General features: G+C 42.0%; 1 protein-coding gene across 5 annotated transcripts in view; it reads left to right on the forward strand.

Moving 5' to 3' along the window:
- The window catches only part of SBF2 (SET binding factor 2), a 2,158,806-nt gene that overhangs the window by 852,833 nt on the left and 1,285,748 nt on the right, over positions 1 to 20,225 (forward strand). For all 5 annotated transcript variants that reach the window (XM_086955965.1, XM_086955960.1, XM_086955962.1 and 2 more), the window contains exon 7: positions 8,483 to 8,615. In XM_086955965.1, coding sequence (XP_086812091.1) covers positions 8,483 to 8,615 — 133 coding nt within the window. The remainder of the gene's footprint in view (positions 1 to 8,482; positions 8,616 to 20,225) is intronic.

Genomic DNA, 20,225 nt, shown 5'->3' on the forward strand with positions numbered 1-20,225 from the left:
CTCCTGAATGTCTCATAGCTCACATCATTGAGTTTGGCCATAAAGGACACCTTGGGCAGACGAACACAAAAAAAAGGATTTTCAGTGTGTATTGGTGGCCTTCCATGGACCGTCAAATAAATGATATTGTGGAAATGTGTTTGACATGTTCCACCAGTGATAAGGTTTTCAAAATTGTTTCTCTCCCTATACAACAGATTGTGGCACCTGAAGGTCTGTGGTTGAGATTGGCCATCGACTTTGTGGGACCTTTTAATGTTTTGGGGAACAAATACAAGTTCGCTCTTGTAGTTGCTGACTATTTCAGTAAGTGGTGGGAGATTTGTTTCCTGACAGATCCTAATTCACTAGAGGTCATCAAATTTCTTCAAACTTTGTTTGGAAGAGAGGGTTTCCCCAAAGAGATCGTATCTGATAATGGGATACAGTTTACCTCCAGGGAAATGTCTGTTTTTTTGTCCCAATGTGGTATAACCCACCGTCGCGTGGCATTATATCACCCACTGGGTAATGGTTTCATTGAGCGCAATAACCACATGTTGGTTTAGTGTGTTCAATGGGCTGTTTCGTCCAAAGTTGACATCAAGGAAGCTGTCCAAAGTATGTTGTGGGCACATCGCACTACACCTAGTTCTATCACTAATTCAAGTCCATTTACTCTACTTCGGGGTATACAAGCTTCTTTTCACATGTGTCCTGCTTGGATGAAGAAGTGGAGTTTGGTTTCTAAGTGGCAAGAGACACAGGGTGACACGCATTCGAAACAACATTTTGATCAAGACGTGAGCAACTTTAACACCTTGGCTACTTTACCATTGTTCATGACGAGCTCAGCTCATCATCAGCACAGCTCAACCGTGCCTCATGACGAGCTGAGCTCATCATGAGCGTCGAAGGGGTTAAATCCTCAGTTTCTGTGGGAGACTGGGTCAGAATCAAGTCTCCTGTCAATGTCCCACAGGATCAGGCAAAGTATGGTTCTCCGGTCAAAGTGGATGCTGTCTCTCATTTTGCTGTGAGAGTCAATGGTAAGAATTGGTGGAATCTTTCTAGGATTTACAAGATTTCTGTGAAGGTTGTTCTGCAAATGGGTTTGGAGACAAGTAACAGTCTTCATGACCAACCTTTCCCAAAGAAGTGTGATGTTCATGTTGATTTGAAATGTTCCTCCACGGAGGAGTGGTACGACGAGTGTCCAGCCAAAACATTTAAATCTTTGATGTGGCAGGACTAGTGTCTTGCTCTAACTTTCTTATATATCTTTCAGGATTTTAACTTTATTTCATGTTTGCTTTATGTTTTTACACTTTTATTCTAAATGTTGGTGCATTTCACTGTTACTATTTTTATTTATGCTCTTTTCTTCTCTTGAGAGATGTTGTAGTAGTTTCTCTGTAGCTTGCACTTCATCTAGCTGTATTCTAATGATGTCATTGTCATGACAATGGAATGCTATGCCTTGAATACCAGGAGTTTGTCAGTTGCTAGAAGCTGTGGAGATGAACAGTCAATAAAGTAGTTGTTCTCACCCTTACCTGCCCCTGTGTGATCACTACAGATTGGTTCTAATTGGCATTGCAACAAGAATGAGGATATGCCCAGATGAACTGGTTCAATCCATGATGCATGAGTTTTAATTTTTTGGCATTCCTTTAAATATTATATGGGTACAATTTAGTGATAACAAAATATTAATGAAATTGGATTGAAAATGTACTGTTTTAATATCATATGTGCTCGTCATTGCCAAATGTCCTTTTATAGTCTAATATGTTTTTGACCAAATAAAGATGAAGAATTGAATTGAGGATGTGGCCATAGACACTGACAGTGCAACTGGGGAACCAGGTTCGGATCCTGACGTCGGCTCAGCAGCCTGTGATTCTGGCCAACTCACTTAACCAGTGGTGCTTAACCCTTTCCATGCTCATGACGAGCTCAGCTCGTCATGATGCACGGTTGAGCTGTGCTGGTGACGAACTGAGCTCGTCATGAATCAATAGAAATAATGAAAAGTCAGCATAGGAGGGTAAAACACCTAGCAACCAAGGTGTTAAAATAAAAGTCAACTTTAATGCAAATGTTCTGACTGTCATGTAGAGTGTTTAAATGCCCTTGCCCCAAATTTGCGCAATCTCAAACTGCCAAAAATTAGGCCCTGCACCTATGACATAGAACCTGATGCTTGCCATGTCTCCTATGTAAAGAGGCAGTTTGATATTGCGCGAATTTGGCCGATGGGCATTCAAGTGCTTTACATGACTATCAGAACATTTCCATTAAAGCTTACTTATGCGGCTGTTGTTACATTTGGCTCAGAGCTACGCCCATAATGCCCCACCCAGTCTAATTAGTGAGTACCAGCACTTCTCATTTTCCATTTAAAGCACTGCACAGAACAAGCATTGCAGCAATCAAACAAGGAACAGGTTCAGTAGCCGTAGCGTCGGTGCAGGCTGCACACTCGGTCTGGCATAGTGGTTGTCTAAGCCTCAATACTTCGCTTGATCTCACCCCAATAGGATCTTATTACACTAGCAAAACTCTCGCATATTGGAATTGAACAGCCACTTCTCAGATTAGTATATTGTTGTACGGCAAAGGGCTTACGTGTGAAGACATTTTGGAACAGACACTCTGCTATTCTGTCTGTTTCTCTCATATGTGGTGCAGATGGCAGATCGGAACTACAGTAATTAGTTTAAACAATGTAGAGAAGTGATACATGAAAAATAACTTTTAAAAAACACTTTTGGCTCAGTCTACTGAATGTCTTCTAAGCTTCTTCCAACCTGGTATGATCCTCTAGGGGATCCCATGATTATTTCTAAAGACTGACGGAAATTGATCAAGGATGCCTGTGAAATTCTTTAGCTAGCACTAGATGAGGCTTTTTAGCAAGCTGTTGAACTCATCCTGGTGTAGGTGTAATCAGCACCCTATTCTGTGTTATGGCCAACTGCTCCACTATATCTTTGACATGTAGCGTTGCCTTCGCCTCCTGGCATGAGAAGTGAACAATGGAACACTGCTGCACATGAATGTTGTCTAACAGTATTTTTAGAATGGCTTGGCCTTAGAGCCCACCAGAGTGGGCTCTACCGGCCATTAAAGGCCCACTCCGCGAGAGCCTTTAACAAGGGAGCAGACCTTTAATGGCCAGTAGAGCCCACTATGATGGGTTTTAAGGCTATTAGAACATTCCGCACCTAGAGGGCAGAATTCTTCTAATTTGTAAAACTAAGGCCCTCGGGCTCCGTGAGTCCTTTGTTCACAGCATTAGCTGTGAAACAACATTGAAATGTAGGAGCTCCGGACTTCTACCAACCATTAGAATATTGGTATGTTCCGAGTCTGGGTAAACCGACTACTATTGCCCTATGGATACACCTGTCCTCTCTCTTCTCACCTCTCTCTTCTCTTCTTCTCTATCTTTTCCCTTCTCTACCTCTCTTTCTCTCTCTTCCTTTTCTTATCTTCTTCCCTTGATTTGCTTTTTGATTATTGTAAGTGTCATGATACCAAGAATTTGTTCATTTGTACCTTTAAAGATTTATTGTATTGTCTTTATTTTTATCCTTATTCTTCAATAAAAAAGATTTGAAATAAAAAAAAAAAAAAAAAAAGAATATTGGTATGTTGAGCGCCCCATTGAAAACCATGGAGTGCTCCAGGCTTCTAATGGTTGCTAGAAAACCGGAGCATCAACATTCCAATGTTTAACAAAGGCCTCACTGAGCCCAAGGTGATGTTAATCCCCTCGGGCTGCATGAGGCCTTTGTTTTACTAATTAGAACATTCTGACCTCTAGGGCCGGAATGTTCTAATATCCTTAGGGCTCTTCATAGCGGGCTGTACCGACCATTTAAGGCCCACTCCCTTATTAAAGGCCCTCGCCTTTGGCCTTTAACACTGGAGTGGAGCTTCAGTGGCTGGTAGAGCCCGCTATGGCAGACTCTAGGGCTATATTAGAAGCCTGGAGCGCTGCATGGTTTTTAATGGAGCTTTCAACATTCCAGTGTTCTAATAATTGTTAATGGTTGAGAACGTGTCGAACCCCTTCCATTACTAAATTAAGCACACTATTCATGTAGTAAATATTTCTCTATGTAGGTTTTTTTCCCTAACTTTAGCTCAGCATTTGGATGTCTGCCTATGACAATTTAATGCGACTATAATCTTTTACCAAGATATTGAAGTGAATATTACCACAGTAGCATGCTTTTACCACCTTTGACCAAATATTGTTTCAGCAGAACATGTTGAAGGGTTGTCTTTGCAGAAACCAAGTGATTTTTGTCAATTGGTGCATGGTTATATGGGTGGTTTTGTACCATAATGCATGGTAAAATTGAGAGCTTTCTCCATTGTGAAATAACATGATGTGTGTAATTTATTTTGCCTTTTGAAATATTTAGAGTACACAAACCAGCTGCCTCTCTTCACTCTTTCAGGTTTTGCTTGTATTTGATCCTGTACAGAGCTCCACTGCTTTTTGGCCAGGTTCCCACCATAGAAATACCACAAACCATACATACATACACACATCTGATTAGAAAAACTTAAATTGAAGAGACATTATAATTAGGATCCATAATCTAAAAAAGATTTAATTATTCTGCTGTGGTGAGCACTGTAACTATAATCGTGATTGCACCATGCACAGGTTTGTCATCAAGGATGTAATTTCATACGTTGTAGTGATGTTATCAGTCATATCATAGAACATGTCATGAGTGACATAATATGGGTGGTAATTAGCAGTGCGTGGCCGGGGCGCGAGTTATAATTTCATTAGGGCACAAGTTATAGTTATTTGAGATAACTATAACTGATGAATTTCAGTGCTTTATTAGAGTTTACAATGGTATATATCACCTAGTATTTTCACCTAACTATAAAACCACTTTAACCTTTGTTGTTCCAGTGAATTTTTAGGTTTTTTCAATACCTAACTATAACTGTCACTTTCACTTTTTTTCCTGTGAATTTCCAGAGTTGTTTTTGATGTAAGTTGATTTCGATATATAAATGGCAAGCCTATTGGCTTTGTCAATAAACATTTCCATAAAGCACATAAACTTTAAAAAAAATACATTAAACATGTTTTTACACTCATCAGGCCACATAATTCAGCCATAAAACCAACTACAAGAGGTCCCTGCATTCCTAAACTGAAGAGCAGCGGTGTTTACCGTATCATGCAGATTTTGGTGCTTTAAAAGCCAAAATCCCCATGTTATTTCTCAGCACTCGTAATAGGTACTATTTATCTCACCCGATAAATAACGAACCCCATGGTATCATTATTTAACAGGTGCAACAAATAGCACTTATACTCTTATTCAGGCCCTTCGATACCTTGCACATTCATTAACATGATTATCGTAATTCCGTTGCTAGTCATTTGTTAGTATGATTTAGACTATTTTTGTGTGCATATTAGCATATTAGACATTTCTTTCCTAGTGTTAAAATATGTTCTGGTTATCATGTTTAAAATCTGTATTGTTCGACATACATCAAAGAGATTGCGTCATTGCTTGTGGGTTGTGTGGTTAGTGTAAAAGAGATTGAGGCAGTGATGTACATCTACAGAGGAGGTAATTTAAACTGAAGCGCAAATGGGATAATTTCTTCAATATGTGTAATATCATTTACATAAAGAAATGAACTCTGGGCAAATTGCGTGTAGTTTCCCACTCTATTGCAGGAAATGCTAGTTTGTGGACAGCATAACCGTTGGGTTGATGCCAGACTTGATTCCATGCACCCTCTCAGAATATGTAGTTCTATCGGCCAGCTAGCTCACAGTTAGGCCTGGGCAGAGTTTGCGGTGTTCCGTGTAAAAATTCAGCTGTGCTACAAAGAGTTCAGCAAGCGGAGGAGTACATTACATTACGTTACGCTGTTAGTGCTGATTCTTAGTGTGGGTGTTTATCCTGTGTTTGAAAATCTCTGCGAACTGCACCATGAGCAGCGCAAGAGGGCACTGCTTCTTTGTGCATCTCGAGTAATTGTTGTACTCGAGCGGCAGCTTCCTCAACGCGAACAGAAGGTTTCTCAGCACCTGCTGTAGTGGCTGTCCCCGGGTTGAGAAATCTTGTCGGGAGGTGGTCTGGAATAAGATTTTCCTCGCTTGCCAACTTGTCGTTGGCGAACGAGGAAAAACTCAGATACACGGAGTGAAATTTCACACACATGCCTACTCACAGTGCCACCATAAGCCCCCCTAAACCTAGGCAAGTAGCAAATGGTTCTGACGACCACTGAACATTACAACCCTAATCCCCCAGGATTCGTAGTAACCTATCTAGTACCTTTTTGCCCAGTCAGTCGTGCTCCCTTTTTTCTCAGAGGAATATACAAGGAATAAACACACAGTGAAAGTTTTCAATATTTATTGAATCAACCTGATTCTTGTATAAAATATATGTGCTGAAATGATCAACAGACAGAAGCAAACAAAAGTTATTAGGAATGTTAGGATAGTGAACAGAATGAAAAGTGCCACCATCAGGCTAAAACAATGTATATATGCAAGCACATAAAACAATATAGAGATCTGGCGTACTCCTACTATGCGTCCCCTAACCTTAGTGTCTAGGGCATGTGTATGTGTTCTGCCAGAATCCTCGTACTGGATGATCCAACCCCGTTACCTGAAGGGAAAGAATGCAGGTCCCTGTCGTGGTCACGAACTGGACACCCCTCATAGAGATATCCGCTGACTGCTGGGCTGAAACATCAGCATGTAGAGACCTCACCAATGACTACAAAGTGCTCCTCTGCTAACACCCGGAAACGGGTGTTTATGTACAACAAAAGGCATCCTTGCCCTGGGCTGAGATCTCGGTCAAGCCACCATTGTTTGTGATAGCTCTGTCGCAATATGTACGATACATATTTGCACAATGTATGTTTTAGCCTTGTGCATGATGTCAAGGTATCACATCAGTGTTCTTGCAAAGTTGGGTTGTAAGCACGTGTAGTTTCTTAGGAACAAATCCGCACTGTCCCGGTTGCAAATGTGTGGTAAAGTCATTGTGAGGGAGTGAAGGCAACTTTAGGAACGAACCCGTGTACCTGTAAAAGTGAAAGTGTTTCCCCCTAGTCCTAACTGGGACATATGACAAAATGAAGCTCATATTAAGTGACACAAAAGGGTTCAAATGTAAATAAACCTGAGGCCAGTTTAATGCATGTGAGTTTGAGTGTCTTAATTGCTGAATTGACAAAGTTTTGTAACTACAAACAGTGACGGAGAGCACATTACCTGTTAGCCCGCACCAGTCCTTCTAAGGCATTATGGTAAATTTAAGTGCTCATTAGTGTTGACGCCAAGTGTTTGCCAGCCAGTGCTGCATATTCTTGGACACAAGCTTTGTGCTTAATTGACGCTCTTCATCAAGAAGAACTCCAGTTTGTGAGTCCCCAGCGCTATAACCCTAACAACTTTAAACAGTGGGAGAGGGAAGAACACTATAACTTTTGTTGAACAAACAGAAAAAAGGTGGCCAACTAAAAAAGAAAAGGTAACTCTCACTACAGAAATGGACTGTAATTCGCCTCAATTAGATATGCTACTTTTAAAAAGAAATTAGCAGCCACCTTATTTTGGAGCGTGTGCTTTGTATTGGAAGTGGCTATAACAGAGCCACAGTTGCTTCCAGGCTATAACTTTGTGAATGTTTGGGTCCGAGGATGTGCCTAAGAAGAGGCAGAATCAGAGCTATTCTGATCAGTGGAGTGCGAATATCGCTATTGAAGATGTGCTGGTAGGAAAGTCTTGTCACTACCGGTCTCCTTGAGACCCCTCACACAGCATTTGGGTAACTTAATGTATTGTCATGGAATAATGTTTCCATCCATAATGGCAGCACAGTCTTATCAGTATGGCAGAGATAATGTTACAAGCCGAACATTTGACTTAGCCAGTGCTTGCGGCTTTGAGCCATATTTAGGTATATGCTCCTGCACATTTTATTTGATGTGCACTTCGGTGAATATACAGCGTTACTTTCAGAGCAGTCACCCAAATGAGCATAATAGTCATGAATCTGTCCTATCACTTTAATGACAGGCAGCACGTCCACATGTGCCACAATGGAAAATAAAGTTGCACTCACATCAGGAGGTAATTTTGATGTTTAAAGGGTAAGTATTCCAGTAAATAAATGTGAAACCAAATAAACATAGTACGACATATGTGCTAATCATTTAAGGATTTACAAACAAACTACCTTGACACGCGGAAACTCCCAGAGACGACACAAAGATTTAGCCTCTTTTTCAAAGGATCCTTCCAGCAGGCCCCGAGAGGCATGCGATCTTTTGGAAATCTGGCCATAGTGTAAGGGGTGACTCAGCTGTGGTAACAGGTTTTCAGTGTTTTCCTGTTATAGGATGTTATTGTTGACAGTGTGGTTCATTAAACTGTATCCTTTTTCTAAATGTGGAAACGTTCCATTTTTCCCTCTAGGAATCCAAAATGTGCTCAGCTTACTTTGTGCTGTTCTGACGGAAAACAAAGTTGTCTTTCACTCAACAAGTTTCCAGCGTCTCAGTGATGCCTGCAGGGCTTTGGAAGCAATCATGTTCCCACTCAAGTACAGGTAAACTTCTACAGTACATAGACTTTTTTATCAGTCTTTAAGCACCTCTCATAGTGTGATGAAAACACTGCCAATCGCGTTCCTCGAATGTCTAGCGAAAACCAACATCATAAAACACATTTTGATAAATAGGAGGCAACTGCATATATCCATGAACCATCTATATAAAGACCTGTATTTCATTGAGAATCGTGAAATATGGGAAATATTTCACAGTTGTGTGTAACATACGTATTTCATCATAATGACAGCCACCAAACTATTAACATTGTCGGGCCTAAATGCAAATTATGCAGCATAGTCTCTGTTAGTATCATTTTTATCCATTGAAGATTTTTCCCCCCCCACATTTGTGCAGTAAACGCTTGTAGTGTGCAAGTTAATGTGCGAGCAGTAAAATCTTGAGCTCTGTTCATAGAAATATGTATGGATAGATCTTTGGGCTTTGTAGTTCACCATGTTCTGTATTCATAGCTTAGCAGGTATTGGACTGTAAAATAATATAATGTAGCAGCAGAATATTATGATCTGAATTTGTCGAGAAACATCCAGTTCAAACTTCACAAGTGTTGTGATTGCATGCAAGAACATGGATTCCTTTTTTATGTCATAGCTTGATACATGGAGGTGAAAAATCTGCACTGCAAGCCCACGCACATTAAGGCGCATATGTATCAAGCCCTTTTCCTGTTCGCAAACGGGTTGATTTTCAGAATCGGCCCGTTTGCGAACGGTAGAAGGCCTTTTGGGATCTATCATCCCAAAAGGCCATCACAAAATAAGAAATCTCGAAATTAGCAATTCCCTATTTTGCGATGGCATTTAAGGAATCGCACATTAAGATTCCTTAAATGCGATGCAGAAAGCACCCAAGTTGTGCGATTTTGGCCTAAGAAATCGCAAATTTCCCCCAACTTCAAGTTGGTGGTAATTTGCGATTTCTTTGAAAAAGTAACTGTTTTGCATTTTTCAAAGTGCCATGTGGCGCACATACATGCACTTAGGACATGTATGTGTGCTACATGTGCACACATACATATTTCAGGGGTGCAACAGGGTGTCCTTTTGACAGCCTTGCACCCTTGAAATTGCATGTGCTTTCTCATTGCCCATAGGAATAAATGGGAAAGTATTCCTTAATTGCGAATCGCAATTTGCGATACACAAATAAGGAGTATTAAGTAATCGCAATTAATATTGCGATTCCTACATACATTCCATTTTGCAAGTCCTTAATAGTGATTCGTCAAAAATCGCTATTAAGAACTCGCAGTACAGGTTTTTCATACATATGCTCCTAATAACTGTAATTGTGCTGCCTTTAAAGGCCAATGCAAAATAGGACTGTTAGATAAAGTGTTGAACTTGGTGCGTTTCTTACAAAATGCTTATTGTAGAGACTTGAAAGCAACTGTATCAAGCGAATGCAGAATCCAAATAACAGCATCAAGGTGAAGGCCTCCCAGGGCAGTCCTTCATTACCTGGTTAATTGAGTCTCCATTGGCTTTCCCTAAGAAAAATGCTCTGGTATGATCTATGACGTCATCCACCTCACAGCTCAAATCCTCATTGGATACTTTCCAACCAGGACATCCCTTGCCTTCTGCCCACATCGAAGGGGATGTTCAGACTGTCCTGTGACTATATGCAGACATTCCTCTAGAATCGAGCGTCATAGAACAGGTTCAAGAGAATGAAGACCGTGCAATTTACTCATCAATTCAAAAAGAGCATTTTCTGTCGACCATCCATTTGCATGATTTTACATTTACATCAAAAGACAGTACTGTTTCCTTTCCAGTCTGCTCCCCTCCAGTCTCCTGCCTTGACAAAACCCACTCTTATTCTCTGCTCACCTGCATAACCTGCCTTCAACTTGGTGATCAGTGGGGCATTTGAAGATTACCATGGTGTGCCCTGTCTAAAATCAGTGCAAAGTCGGCACTGATTTTAGACAGGCTTGCTGAGCTCCAGGAGACGCTCCACTGAAAGGGCATCCATTCTAGAACCAGTGAACTGCTGTATGAACTGAATGACCCCTCGCCAAAATTCAAGATATTGCGTTGCTAAAACATGTGCATTAGATCTGCCCCATTAGAGGAATATTACAGGTACATGTTTAGATCCCCTTGATACATTCTTCTCGGTCTTTTGGGTGTCAGGTAGGTCCGATGCAGAATATTGCACTATGTGGTGGGTTGGCCGAATAAGGAGTACCTGCTTTAATGACTTAAAATGATGCTGTCTGGAGCCATGGCAAAGACCCCCAGTTGTAGTCAACCTGGTGTATTTTCATTGTTATCTATCTAGTACTTTCCTCAATTTCACGCAGTCTTGTAAGCTGAAACTTCTTGAGCAGCACCTTATATCTTTTCTCCTATACTAGCTGTCAACAGCTTCTAGGCCTCGATGAAAAAGGTACTTGATATGTCTATTGACATGACTGTGAAATAGTAAATGAAACTCGGGGGCGGCACCATTTTACCAATAGCCAACCTTCAACATCCCAGAAGGGCGACTTATTGCAGACTTGTGTCTAGCTCCTTGGTGTGAACACGGCCTTGTTAAGATTACCCTCCAGGCAGTTCTTTTCCATTTTCTGACCTCCCATCTGAGTGCTAATGTAGGTAAATCCACCGCTTCTTCTACCACTGATCTCAACTTGGACTACATTCTACTTATTCTCAGTACAGAGAGTGCCCTGAATTCTCACAGAGCCTGAAGCTCAGAGTCCAGTTTTTGAACTACATCGCTCGGATACAAAATCGTATTGTCTGCGTACAGGGAGATGACATGACTGTACCCATTAACCTTGAGTGTTCAGTTCCTAACTTTATGATGGAATTGAATTAATTAAGGTGTCAACGCGAACAGGAGCAGGGACAGGAGGTTGAACACCTTTTGCATGCCAAGTTCAATCTTAAAGGGATGTGAGATTATATTACCCATCACACCCTGGCTGTTGGAGTGGCATCCAGCAGCTTTATCGAGGCCAGGACCTTAAGACCACACCTGATCGCTCGAAGTGTGGCCAACAAATACTCCAAATTCAATAAACTGAAGGCCTTCTCAATATCTATGAGTACCACCATAGGATTACCAGTATCCCACCAGCAACCTTCATCTCATAAAACAATCTTCTAAATTTCACAGCTTTACTCCTATTCAGTATGAACTTGGGGTGATCTGGGTTTGCTAGGTCAGAAAGAAGTGGAGCGATCCTATTGGCTAATAATTTGCCTAATATCTTACAGTATGTATTGAGAAGTGCGTATAGTCTATATGAGGCCATATGTACTAGGTCTTGATTGGCTCTGTGCAACATACCACTATCAGGGCTTCCTTAGTTGAAGATTTCTGCTCACTGCGTTACAGGATGCCATACACATGGCGTGTAGCTTCATGGCTAGTGTTGCACCATAGGGTAAGCAAAACTCTGTTGGCAATTTATTGCTGCCAGGGGTCTTTCCTGATGCCAAGTCTATTGTCTTTGACCTAATGTCCTCAGTTGTTAAAAAGGCGTCCAGTGTCCCTCTGTATTCTAGGGTTTGTCTCTTCACACTCGACTTAGCTCACAAAGTGGTTTGCGCCCGCAGCTGTCATGCCTTCAGAGTAAAGTGTGGAGTAATAATTTACTGTTACTATATGTCAGTCTTCTCGCCCATCTTTTACAAAGATTACAATTAATTCAAAATGTGGTGGCTACACTGATATTTGGTATTCGAAAATCTGAAAATGTTTCTACTTACCTTAATAAGTTACGCTGGCTTCCAGTTAGAAAAGCTGCTGAGTTAAGACCCTATGCATCACCAGACCCTTTTTTTCCCGGAGTTATATATACCTCGAACTTGACCCGATATCGGGTATCAGAGCGCTTTACATAACACCAGTTACGATACATCAGTTTTTACATTCATTTTTGTTAGGCACAGAGAGATTTAAGTGATTTGCCCTGAATCTCAGAATGTTCAACGTCCTTGCCGAGACTCACCCCGGTTCCCCAGATTCGAAGTCGACCACCCTAGCATTAGGCCAACTCCTCTCCCCTTTTATCCAGCAGACCACACTTCTTATGTCTCTGGTATGTTTAACAAGCACTGGCGTTGCCAATAGGTCTCGCAGTAGGAAAGTTGGAGCTATTGGTTTTTGTAAATGACATTTTATATTTATGTTTAGTGATTTACAATGCCAATAATTTTAACTTTAGCAAATGTGACACTTATAGCATTTGTAATGCCACATGTTTTGTATTTACGTGGCTTAGATGTATATATCTTAGTAATATAAATGTTTTTTTTTGTTAATTAATTAATATTGAAATAAAAGTTATGTATAATGTATAATGGCAATATTGTAAACTTTCCTAAATACCTTTTGTGAATATTATGTTCAGTGTTTTTTTTTGGTGAAGAATATCTAAGATTAGAAGTGAAATCTTAAAAAAATGTTGTGGCATTTGTAATAAAGTTTGAAACATTGAACGAAGATTTTATAAATAGTTGTTGTTGAATTTTTGCATGGATTGATGCTGTGGTGGTGCGGATAGATGTTGTTGTTGCCTGTGTGTGCGCAGTGCCGGTGTGTGTATGCAGTGCCTGTGTGTGCGCAGTGTGTTGAGTGCACTGTGAGTGAGGGCTGTGTGCACTGTGAGTGAGGCCTGTGTGCAGTGCGAGTGAAGCTGTGTGCACTGAGTGAGGGCTGTGTGCACTGTGAGTTAGGGCTGTGTGCACTGAGAGTGTGCAGTATGCACTGAGTGCGGACTGTATGCAGTGTGATTGAAGGCTGTGTGCATTGAGTGAGGCCTGTGTGCAGTGTAAGTGAGGCCTGTGTGCAATGTGAGTGAGAGCTGTGTGCACTGAGTGAGGGCTGTTTGCACTGAGTAACGCCTGTGTGCAGTGTGAGTGAGGCCTGTGTGCAGTGTGAGTGAGGCCTGTGTGCAGTGCGAGTGAGAGCTGTGTGCACTGAGTGAGGGCTGTTTGCACTGAGTAACGCCTGTGTGAGTGAGGCCTGTGTGCAGTGCGATTGAGAGCTGTGTGCACTAAGTGAGGGCTGTGAGTTAGGGCTGTGTGCACTGAGTGTGTGCAGTATGCACTGATTGCGGACTGTGTGCAGTGTGATTGAGGGCTGTGTGCACTGAGTGAGGCCTGTGTGCAGTGTGAGTGAGGCCTGTGTGCAGTGTGAGTGAGGCCTGTGTGCAGTGTGAGTGAGGGCTGTGTGCACTGAGTGAGGGCTATTTGCACTGAGTAACGCCTGTGTGCAGTGTGAGTGAGGCCTGTGTGCAGTGCGAGTGAGAGCTGTGTGCACTGAGTGAGGGCTGTGTACACTGAATGAGGGCTGTTTGCACTGAGTAATGCCTGTGTGCAGTGTGAGTGAGGGCTGTGTGCACTGTCAGTTAGGGCTGTGTGCACTGAGTGTGTGCAGTATGCACTGATTGTGGACTGTGTGCAATGTGACTGAGGGCTGTGTGCACTGAGTGAGGCCTGTGTGCAGTGTGAGTGAGCTATTGGCATTCTAAATGACAATGCCTTTTATTTATGTGTTTAAAAAAACCTGCAATAATAGAAGGTATTGTCATTTACAATACCAATAGGTCAAAGTTTCTAAAATGCGAGACCTATTGCATTGCAAATGCTTGTTTAAATTGTATTTACCATCCCGTTTCCAAACCGCAAACGCACACCCCCTCCCCACACACCTCCACCCCCATCATGCCAGCCACAACTGGTTGTTTCTAATTCTAAGTATTACTTGCAAGGTGGAGTTGGTGTAGAAATAGTTGCCACTTGATTGGTACATAAACTTTATGATTGATGCCGATTATCACTGCTTGGGGTGGTGATGACGTATCGTAAACAGATTTCGCTGGAAAGTAAGAATCACATTGCATGCTGGGATATTGAGTACGGAACATCCATTGGGGATGAAAATGCTTAATTTAAATACACGATGCACTTTGTTTTACTGTGGGGCACGAGGAGGACGTTGGTGCACGTTTTCGAGCCTGTCACATTGGGTGGCTTGGATTTATTTCTGACATTGCGCTTCAGGAAGGATGGGTACATGTCTACATTTTAATCACTTACACAGCTGTATTAATCTTTCCTTACATTGGCCTTTTGGGAGTGTCACTACTGTTTAACTGATTCGTCTTCATGCTGAAAAAAAAAAGCCTGAGAGAAGCTGCAGCCGGATTAGTTAGGTTCGAAAGGAAGTAGGTTTCCTCGGATCTCAGCTGGGGTCTGCAGCCTCAGAGCAAGGTAGATGTGCTGCTTGGCAATGCATTGTCGTTGGTCAGCAGGAGGCGCAGGCAAGTAGCCGTCGAGGTGCCCACGAGCTCTATCCACAGGGCACTGCTGTGCGGGGGTTTTGGTGTATAGTACTGTGCCTACAATGGCTGGGCTGGGGTCTGTGGTTCTGCAACAGAAATCTTAGTGTATCAACTGTTTCCCTTCTCCCACAAGCACTCTCCCAGCTGGCCACTTGAAGTACAAACAAAGAGAGGGAGAAGCGACACTTAGAACTGAAGCACACTGCTCTCCAGTATACACACGAACTGTAAACAAACAAAATCCATAAACAGAATACCGCCATACAGTGGAAAACACACGCACACAAAATGCTCACAGCGTCTGCCGACAAAAAACGCATTGACACATAAACTGAAGTTTTCACAAACTGTCACAAACAGTATGCACATAAATACATTTGTGAACAAATATACACAGAATCGGTAACACTAACAGAAAGGAACACCCACAAGGGCCATGAGGTACCAGAAGCCGAAGGCCAAGTTCTACAAAAAAACAAAGCGCTTGGCACACGGCGTGAAACTTCAGCAGGCAGACTGCAAGGAAGTGATCGAGTCTGTGATGGTTTGGAGGGTGGGACCGGGCAGGATGGGAAATGCTACGATTGTTAAGAGTAAAATCGCACTGTAATGCGCTGAAACTAAAAAAAAAAAAACGCTATAGTCCGGAAGCAACATGGAAGCTTTGAAAGGCGGGACTGGGTGGTATGGAGACGGCCGCTATTGTTAAAAGTGAAAGCGTTTAAAATGTTATCTGCTTATATTCACTGCTTATGTACTGACAAGAGGAAATAATAGCAGCTTTATGTGATTTCCCTCATGAGCGAAGAGGGGGTGCGAGGGATGAGTGAGGATGGGGTAGCAGGGGAGGGAACATGGCCTGGGGGAAGCTGGCTGGGGAGGGGGAGGAGAAATCCAAGTAAGGCTGTGTGCCGGGAGAGAGAGGGGAGGTGCTGGAGCTGGGGAACAGATGGCCGTGAAAGTTTATGGCCCAAAAGCACGTGCCTGTGGCCACATGAACTCGAAGAAAACCGCACCAAAAAACCCTTGGTTTGACGAGTATTTTGAGCACTTGAATTCTCTCCATTTTCCATTCCTTCGGAATGGAAAAGGCGAGACCTAAAAAGCATTTCTCGTTTAGGTTGCTTAGCTCCGCCTCTGCTTATCTGTTCACCATACCCAAGTATCGGAAATCTAGACTGGGATGACACACCTTCGTTGTGATTACAGCACAGGCATGAAACAACCGGCTGATCAAAATACGCTCGGAAAGAATGTTTTAAAAGTTTGCACGCTTTTTAAAAACTTACTTTTTTACCAAATATTTGTAAGTAGACATTTAATATTTTCCTTCACTCCATTTGTTTTAAATACTTGATAAGCAAAGTTAAACAATTTAACTTATTGCCAGAACACCCTTGAGTAATCACACACTTTACAAAGTAAATAATATGCTGAGTAGGTTGTATGATAAAGATGACTGCTCCATCTTTTACTCAGATTAGTACCCTAAGGTTTAGTTTTAATTTTATACCTTTCCCGAGGATTCCCAGAGTTCTTCCTGCTCCATGTTATGATATAGTTTGAAGTTGTCATGGTGATGACCTTGTCGCACTGTTACAATACCTTATGGTGCATTTAAGGAGCATGTTGATATATCCTCGTCACTCAGGGGTGAGTAGCTCATCTAAACGTCATGCTGGGTATCATGTGTTCTGTTGTGGATAACATGATTCATGGGCAATGCCTGCCTGTCTGAAACACTATTACAAAAACAAATGCAAAATCATGCTGTGTCAGGGAACGAAACGCAGCAACCCCTAACAATAGCCCTGTGGACAAGCCTGAGCTGCTCTCTCATGTAGTCTTTCAGCCATGGTGTGTGTGGGGGGGGGGAGAATAAACTGTGTGCGGTGTGGGTGCAATATGGTCCCTGCCCACCAAGCACATAGCTAACCCTCGTCTGCTGTAACAATAGTAACATTTACGCTCCAACTCATAAAAATAGTACAATGTACCAGCCTAAAAATTACATCATCAGGTGATCTATGGGTGATCTTTGTTAGTGGACAAGGATTGGCAAAAACAGTGTATTAAACCAGACACCACAACGTACACCTTGGACCCTCAAAATCCAGATGACGCTTCACAGGCCGGATGGACCTTTGCTACTGTGTTGCGAATGGAGCTAGGAAAAAATTCAGGTCATAAATATCATCAACTGTCAGGTTCTATATTTTCAGTCAATGATGAAAAGTTGAGGACGTTTCCGAAACCTTAATCTTAAAAGGATTAGTATGGTTTTGTCATATTTATTCCAGTTAGTCCAGATTACAGAAAGGTCGGATAAAAGATTGCTTAGTAACAGCATGAATCAGAGTGTTCCAAAAAAATGAAATTTGTCACTAAACTAGTATGAAAGAGACTAACCTACCCTAATTAAAGAACCCTTGAAGCAAGATTTTCAGTGCATAGATAGTCTTGAACTTTTCATGCAGAGTCGTTCTGGAAACCCAGCCGAATTCCCCACAGCTAGCAGCTACCAGCTGCAGCTCGTAAAGTATCAGTGATAGAGGAATAATCTTTGCAGTAGCATTGATCAAGAAGAATCAGGATAAAAAGAGGGTAAAGTCCCAGTCTGCAGTAGCTGTCAAAAGTGAGGAGCAAAGTAGAAGATTCTACATAGAACAACTCTCGAAAAAGAGTCAAAAGCCAAGACAGCTAGGCCACATGAGATCTAAATTCATGGGGGCAGCATGGCCAAGTATCATAATTTCTGTCTTGGCACCATTCAGTTTAAGAAAGGACCGTCTCTCTCCCTAGGAACACTCAAAAAGAGTATAAGAATTCACAATAATGTATCAAAAACTAGTAGGTGTTTGATTTCTCAGCCAGTAGGAACTGCTCATCTGATGGTGGCATCGACATCTGCTGCTTCTCCCGATTCCCACAGTAAACATTTACGCTGGTACATAGTAAATTCAATGTTGCAAACATGGAAGAAAGTTCTCATGAGAAACGTATTGCCTACGGTATTAGCAGCATCTAATGTCCCATTGTGAATCCAAACTGCTAGTTAAATGCAATGAAACAAATCTTTGGACAATGTCCTGATTAAGCATACATAAAATATGTCTAAATTATACTTCGTTCTAACAGTGTATTCATTCTGAATCCACAGCAAAGTTCACTGTCAAAGCGAGTGGTCTAATAGGGTGTGATGAGCCAATAGAACATAATCATAAAGTCAGCGCATTCTTTAAGAGGATGCTGGCGCTAAGCAAAAATTCTAAATACAAGTCTATTTAGCTGTGAGCAAAAGTCAAAAGAAAATATGGCTTCGCTCTAGTTACGGAAGCACTTCGGGAATGATAGCCTACTACCTTTTTCTCAACGCAAATTATTCTTACACGTTTAAAGCACGCACATTTTCCCTCTGTATGATTTTCTTATGCATTCTTTTTACACAGTTCATTTCCAGCCATACGAGCCACTATGCCTTATGTAACCCCAAAGGCGTTTGTATTCACCCTCACGCACTACTACTGTACTGTATATATACATATAAATCTTCAATAAAATACTTTGAAATAAAAAAAATGCATTCTAAAAGGGATTCTTTACACGTTTAAAGCGGGCACATTTTCCTACATGTTATTTTTCTATGCAAAATTATTTATTATTTGTGCAAAGGTTTAAATGCATTCCAAAGTGTAATTCTAATACAGTGTGCAAGTCGAAATGTGATTTTCAAATTAATTTCATGCAGTCGTCGACGGCCTCACATTGTCCATTCCAACCTCTCAATGTTCATTGCTGACTCCAACTCATAGGGCTACGTCAAAGTACTCTCTCTTCTTACCGTTCAGCTTGTTTTGCCATGCCGACACTTATTCTGTCATTTCCTGTCTGTTCACCTCTACCAAATCCCTTGAAGGTTATATAAATTGTCCATTGCTGTTCCTTTAACTTTCCTGCTTCTTTTAACCTGGTCTTGCATCTCGGTCCATTGTTTGGCCCATTCCCTGGCAGCAGCAGAGTCGTTTAAGAAGTCAACCTCCTTTTTCCTATCTTCTGGGACCTCTTAATCAATTGGAGATAATTCCGGGTTTTTTTTTCCGGGTCCTATGATTATGCCACTAAAACTCCTTGGACCGGGGCCAGTCTAGTTACGATAAAGGTCCTGCAGGTTGGAATATACCTAGATGGAGTTAAAAGAAAGCCCCTCTGTATTTTTGGGACATCTCTGCCACCAATATAACAAATCACGCCTTTAAGTCGTGCAAGGTGGTTGGTATCGCCCTTTTCAAAGGGAAGGCAAATGAGGACCAAAAAAAAAAAAAACCAAAGAAAACAAAAAAGAAGTCAACCTCCTTGCCATCTAGTTTTTTTAGTTTTGATGGAAATGCAAGCATATATGTCACATCAAGAGCTCTGAGCATGCACTTAGCTGCCATAAATGTGCTTCGCTGTTGCTGTACTGCTGCTGTGTAGTCAAGATAGAGGACCGCCTTAGTTTACTTCAGTGTTAAAGGACCTGTGCACACCTGTTAAAAGCAACAGTCTTTCTGTCTCTTTCTCTAGTTAAGTATTCTTGCCATGAAAGGTCACAGAGGTACACCAGGTTTTGGGGTGACCAGATGGACTCCGTATGCTCTCTGCACTCCAAAATACATGGATTGGCTTCCAGGTGCCTCTTCAGAACTAAACCATTCTTCTAAGCTCAGGTGAGATGAGGGCTAATAGATATTTCACAGGGGTTCACTGCTCTCCCCTAAACCCTCTCACATGCCTCACCTGTCTATTGTGTCTCCCATTCTTTCTGGCGTTTATGCCATGCCATTCAATGTTCTTGTCTGCCCCGCCAGCCATCTTAATTGCCATCTGGTGGCGTATGGGCAGTGAGCAGCAGCCAATAGAGGTTAGGCAGGCCATTGAGGTAAACGTTGATGAAAGCCTCCCCAGCCTAGTGCTCCGTTTGCTGTGCCAGCAGTGCTCCTTTTGTTTTCAGCTTCTGGTTTCTTAAGTCCTGCGTCCTCGGTCAGATGTTGAGACATCACTCTTTCTTCTCCCCAGTTTTGGAGAAAGGTGAGGTGGGATCCATAAATCTGTGTTTGGGGATCCTCCCCCTCAACCTATCTCACGCCCCCATAAGCAGCAAGATCAGCACCAGTCCTGCCTGGCCAACTCCTCACAGTTGTGATGCATTCTTGAAGATGTGAAAGAAAGCTGCAAACTTGGCAGGAGCAACATTAGAGATCCAGGTTTTCGAACTGCTGGAGTGGACTCAGTACCCCTGCGA

The sequence above is a fragment of the Lissotriton vulgaris genome, chromosome 2_1 (assembly GCF_964263255.1).
Source record: "Lissotriton vulgaris chromosome 2_1, aLisVul1.2, whole genome shotgun sequence".
In the NCBI taxonomy this organism is placed as follows: domain Eukaryota; kingdom Metazoa; phylum Chordata; class Amphibia; order Caudata; family Salamandridae; genus Lissotriton; species Lissotriton vulgaris.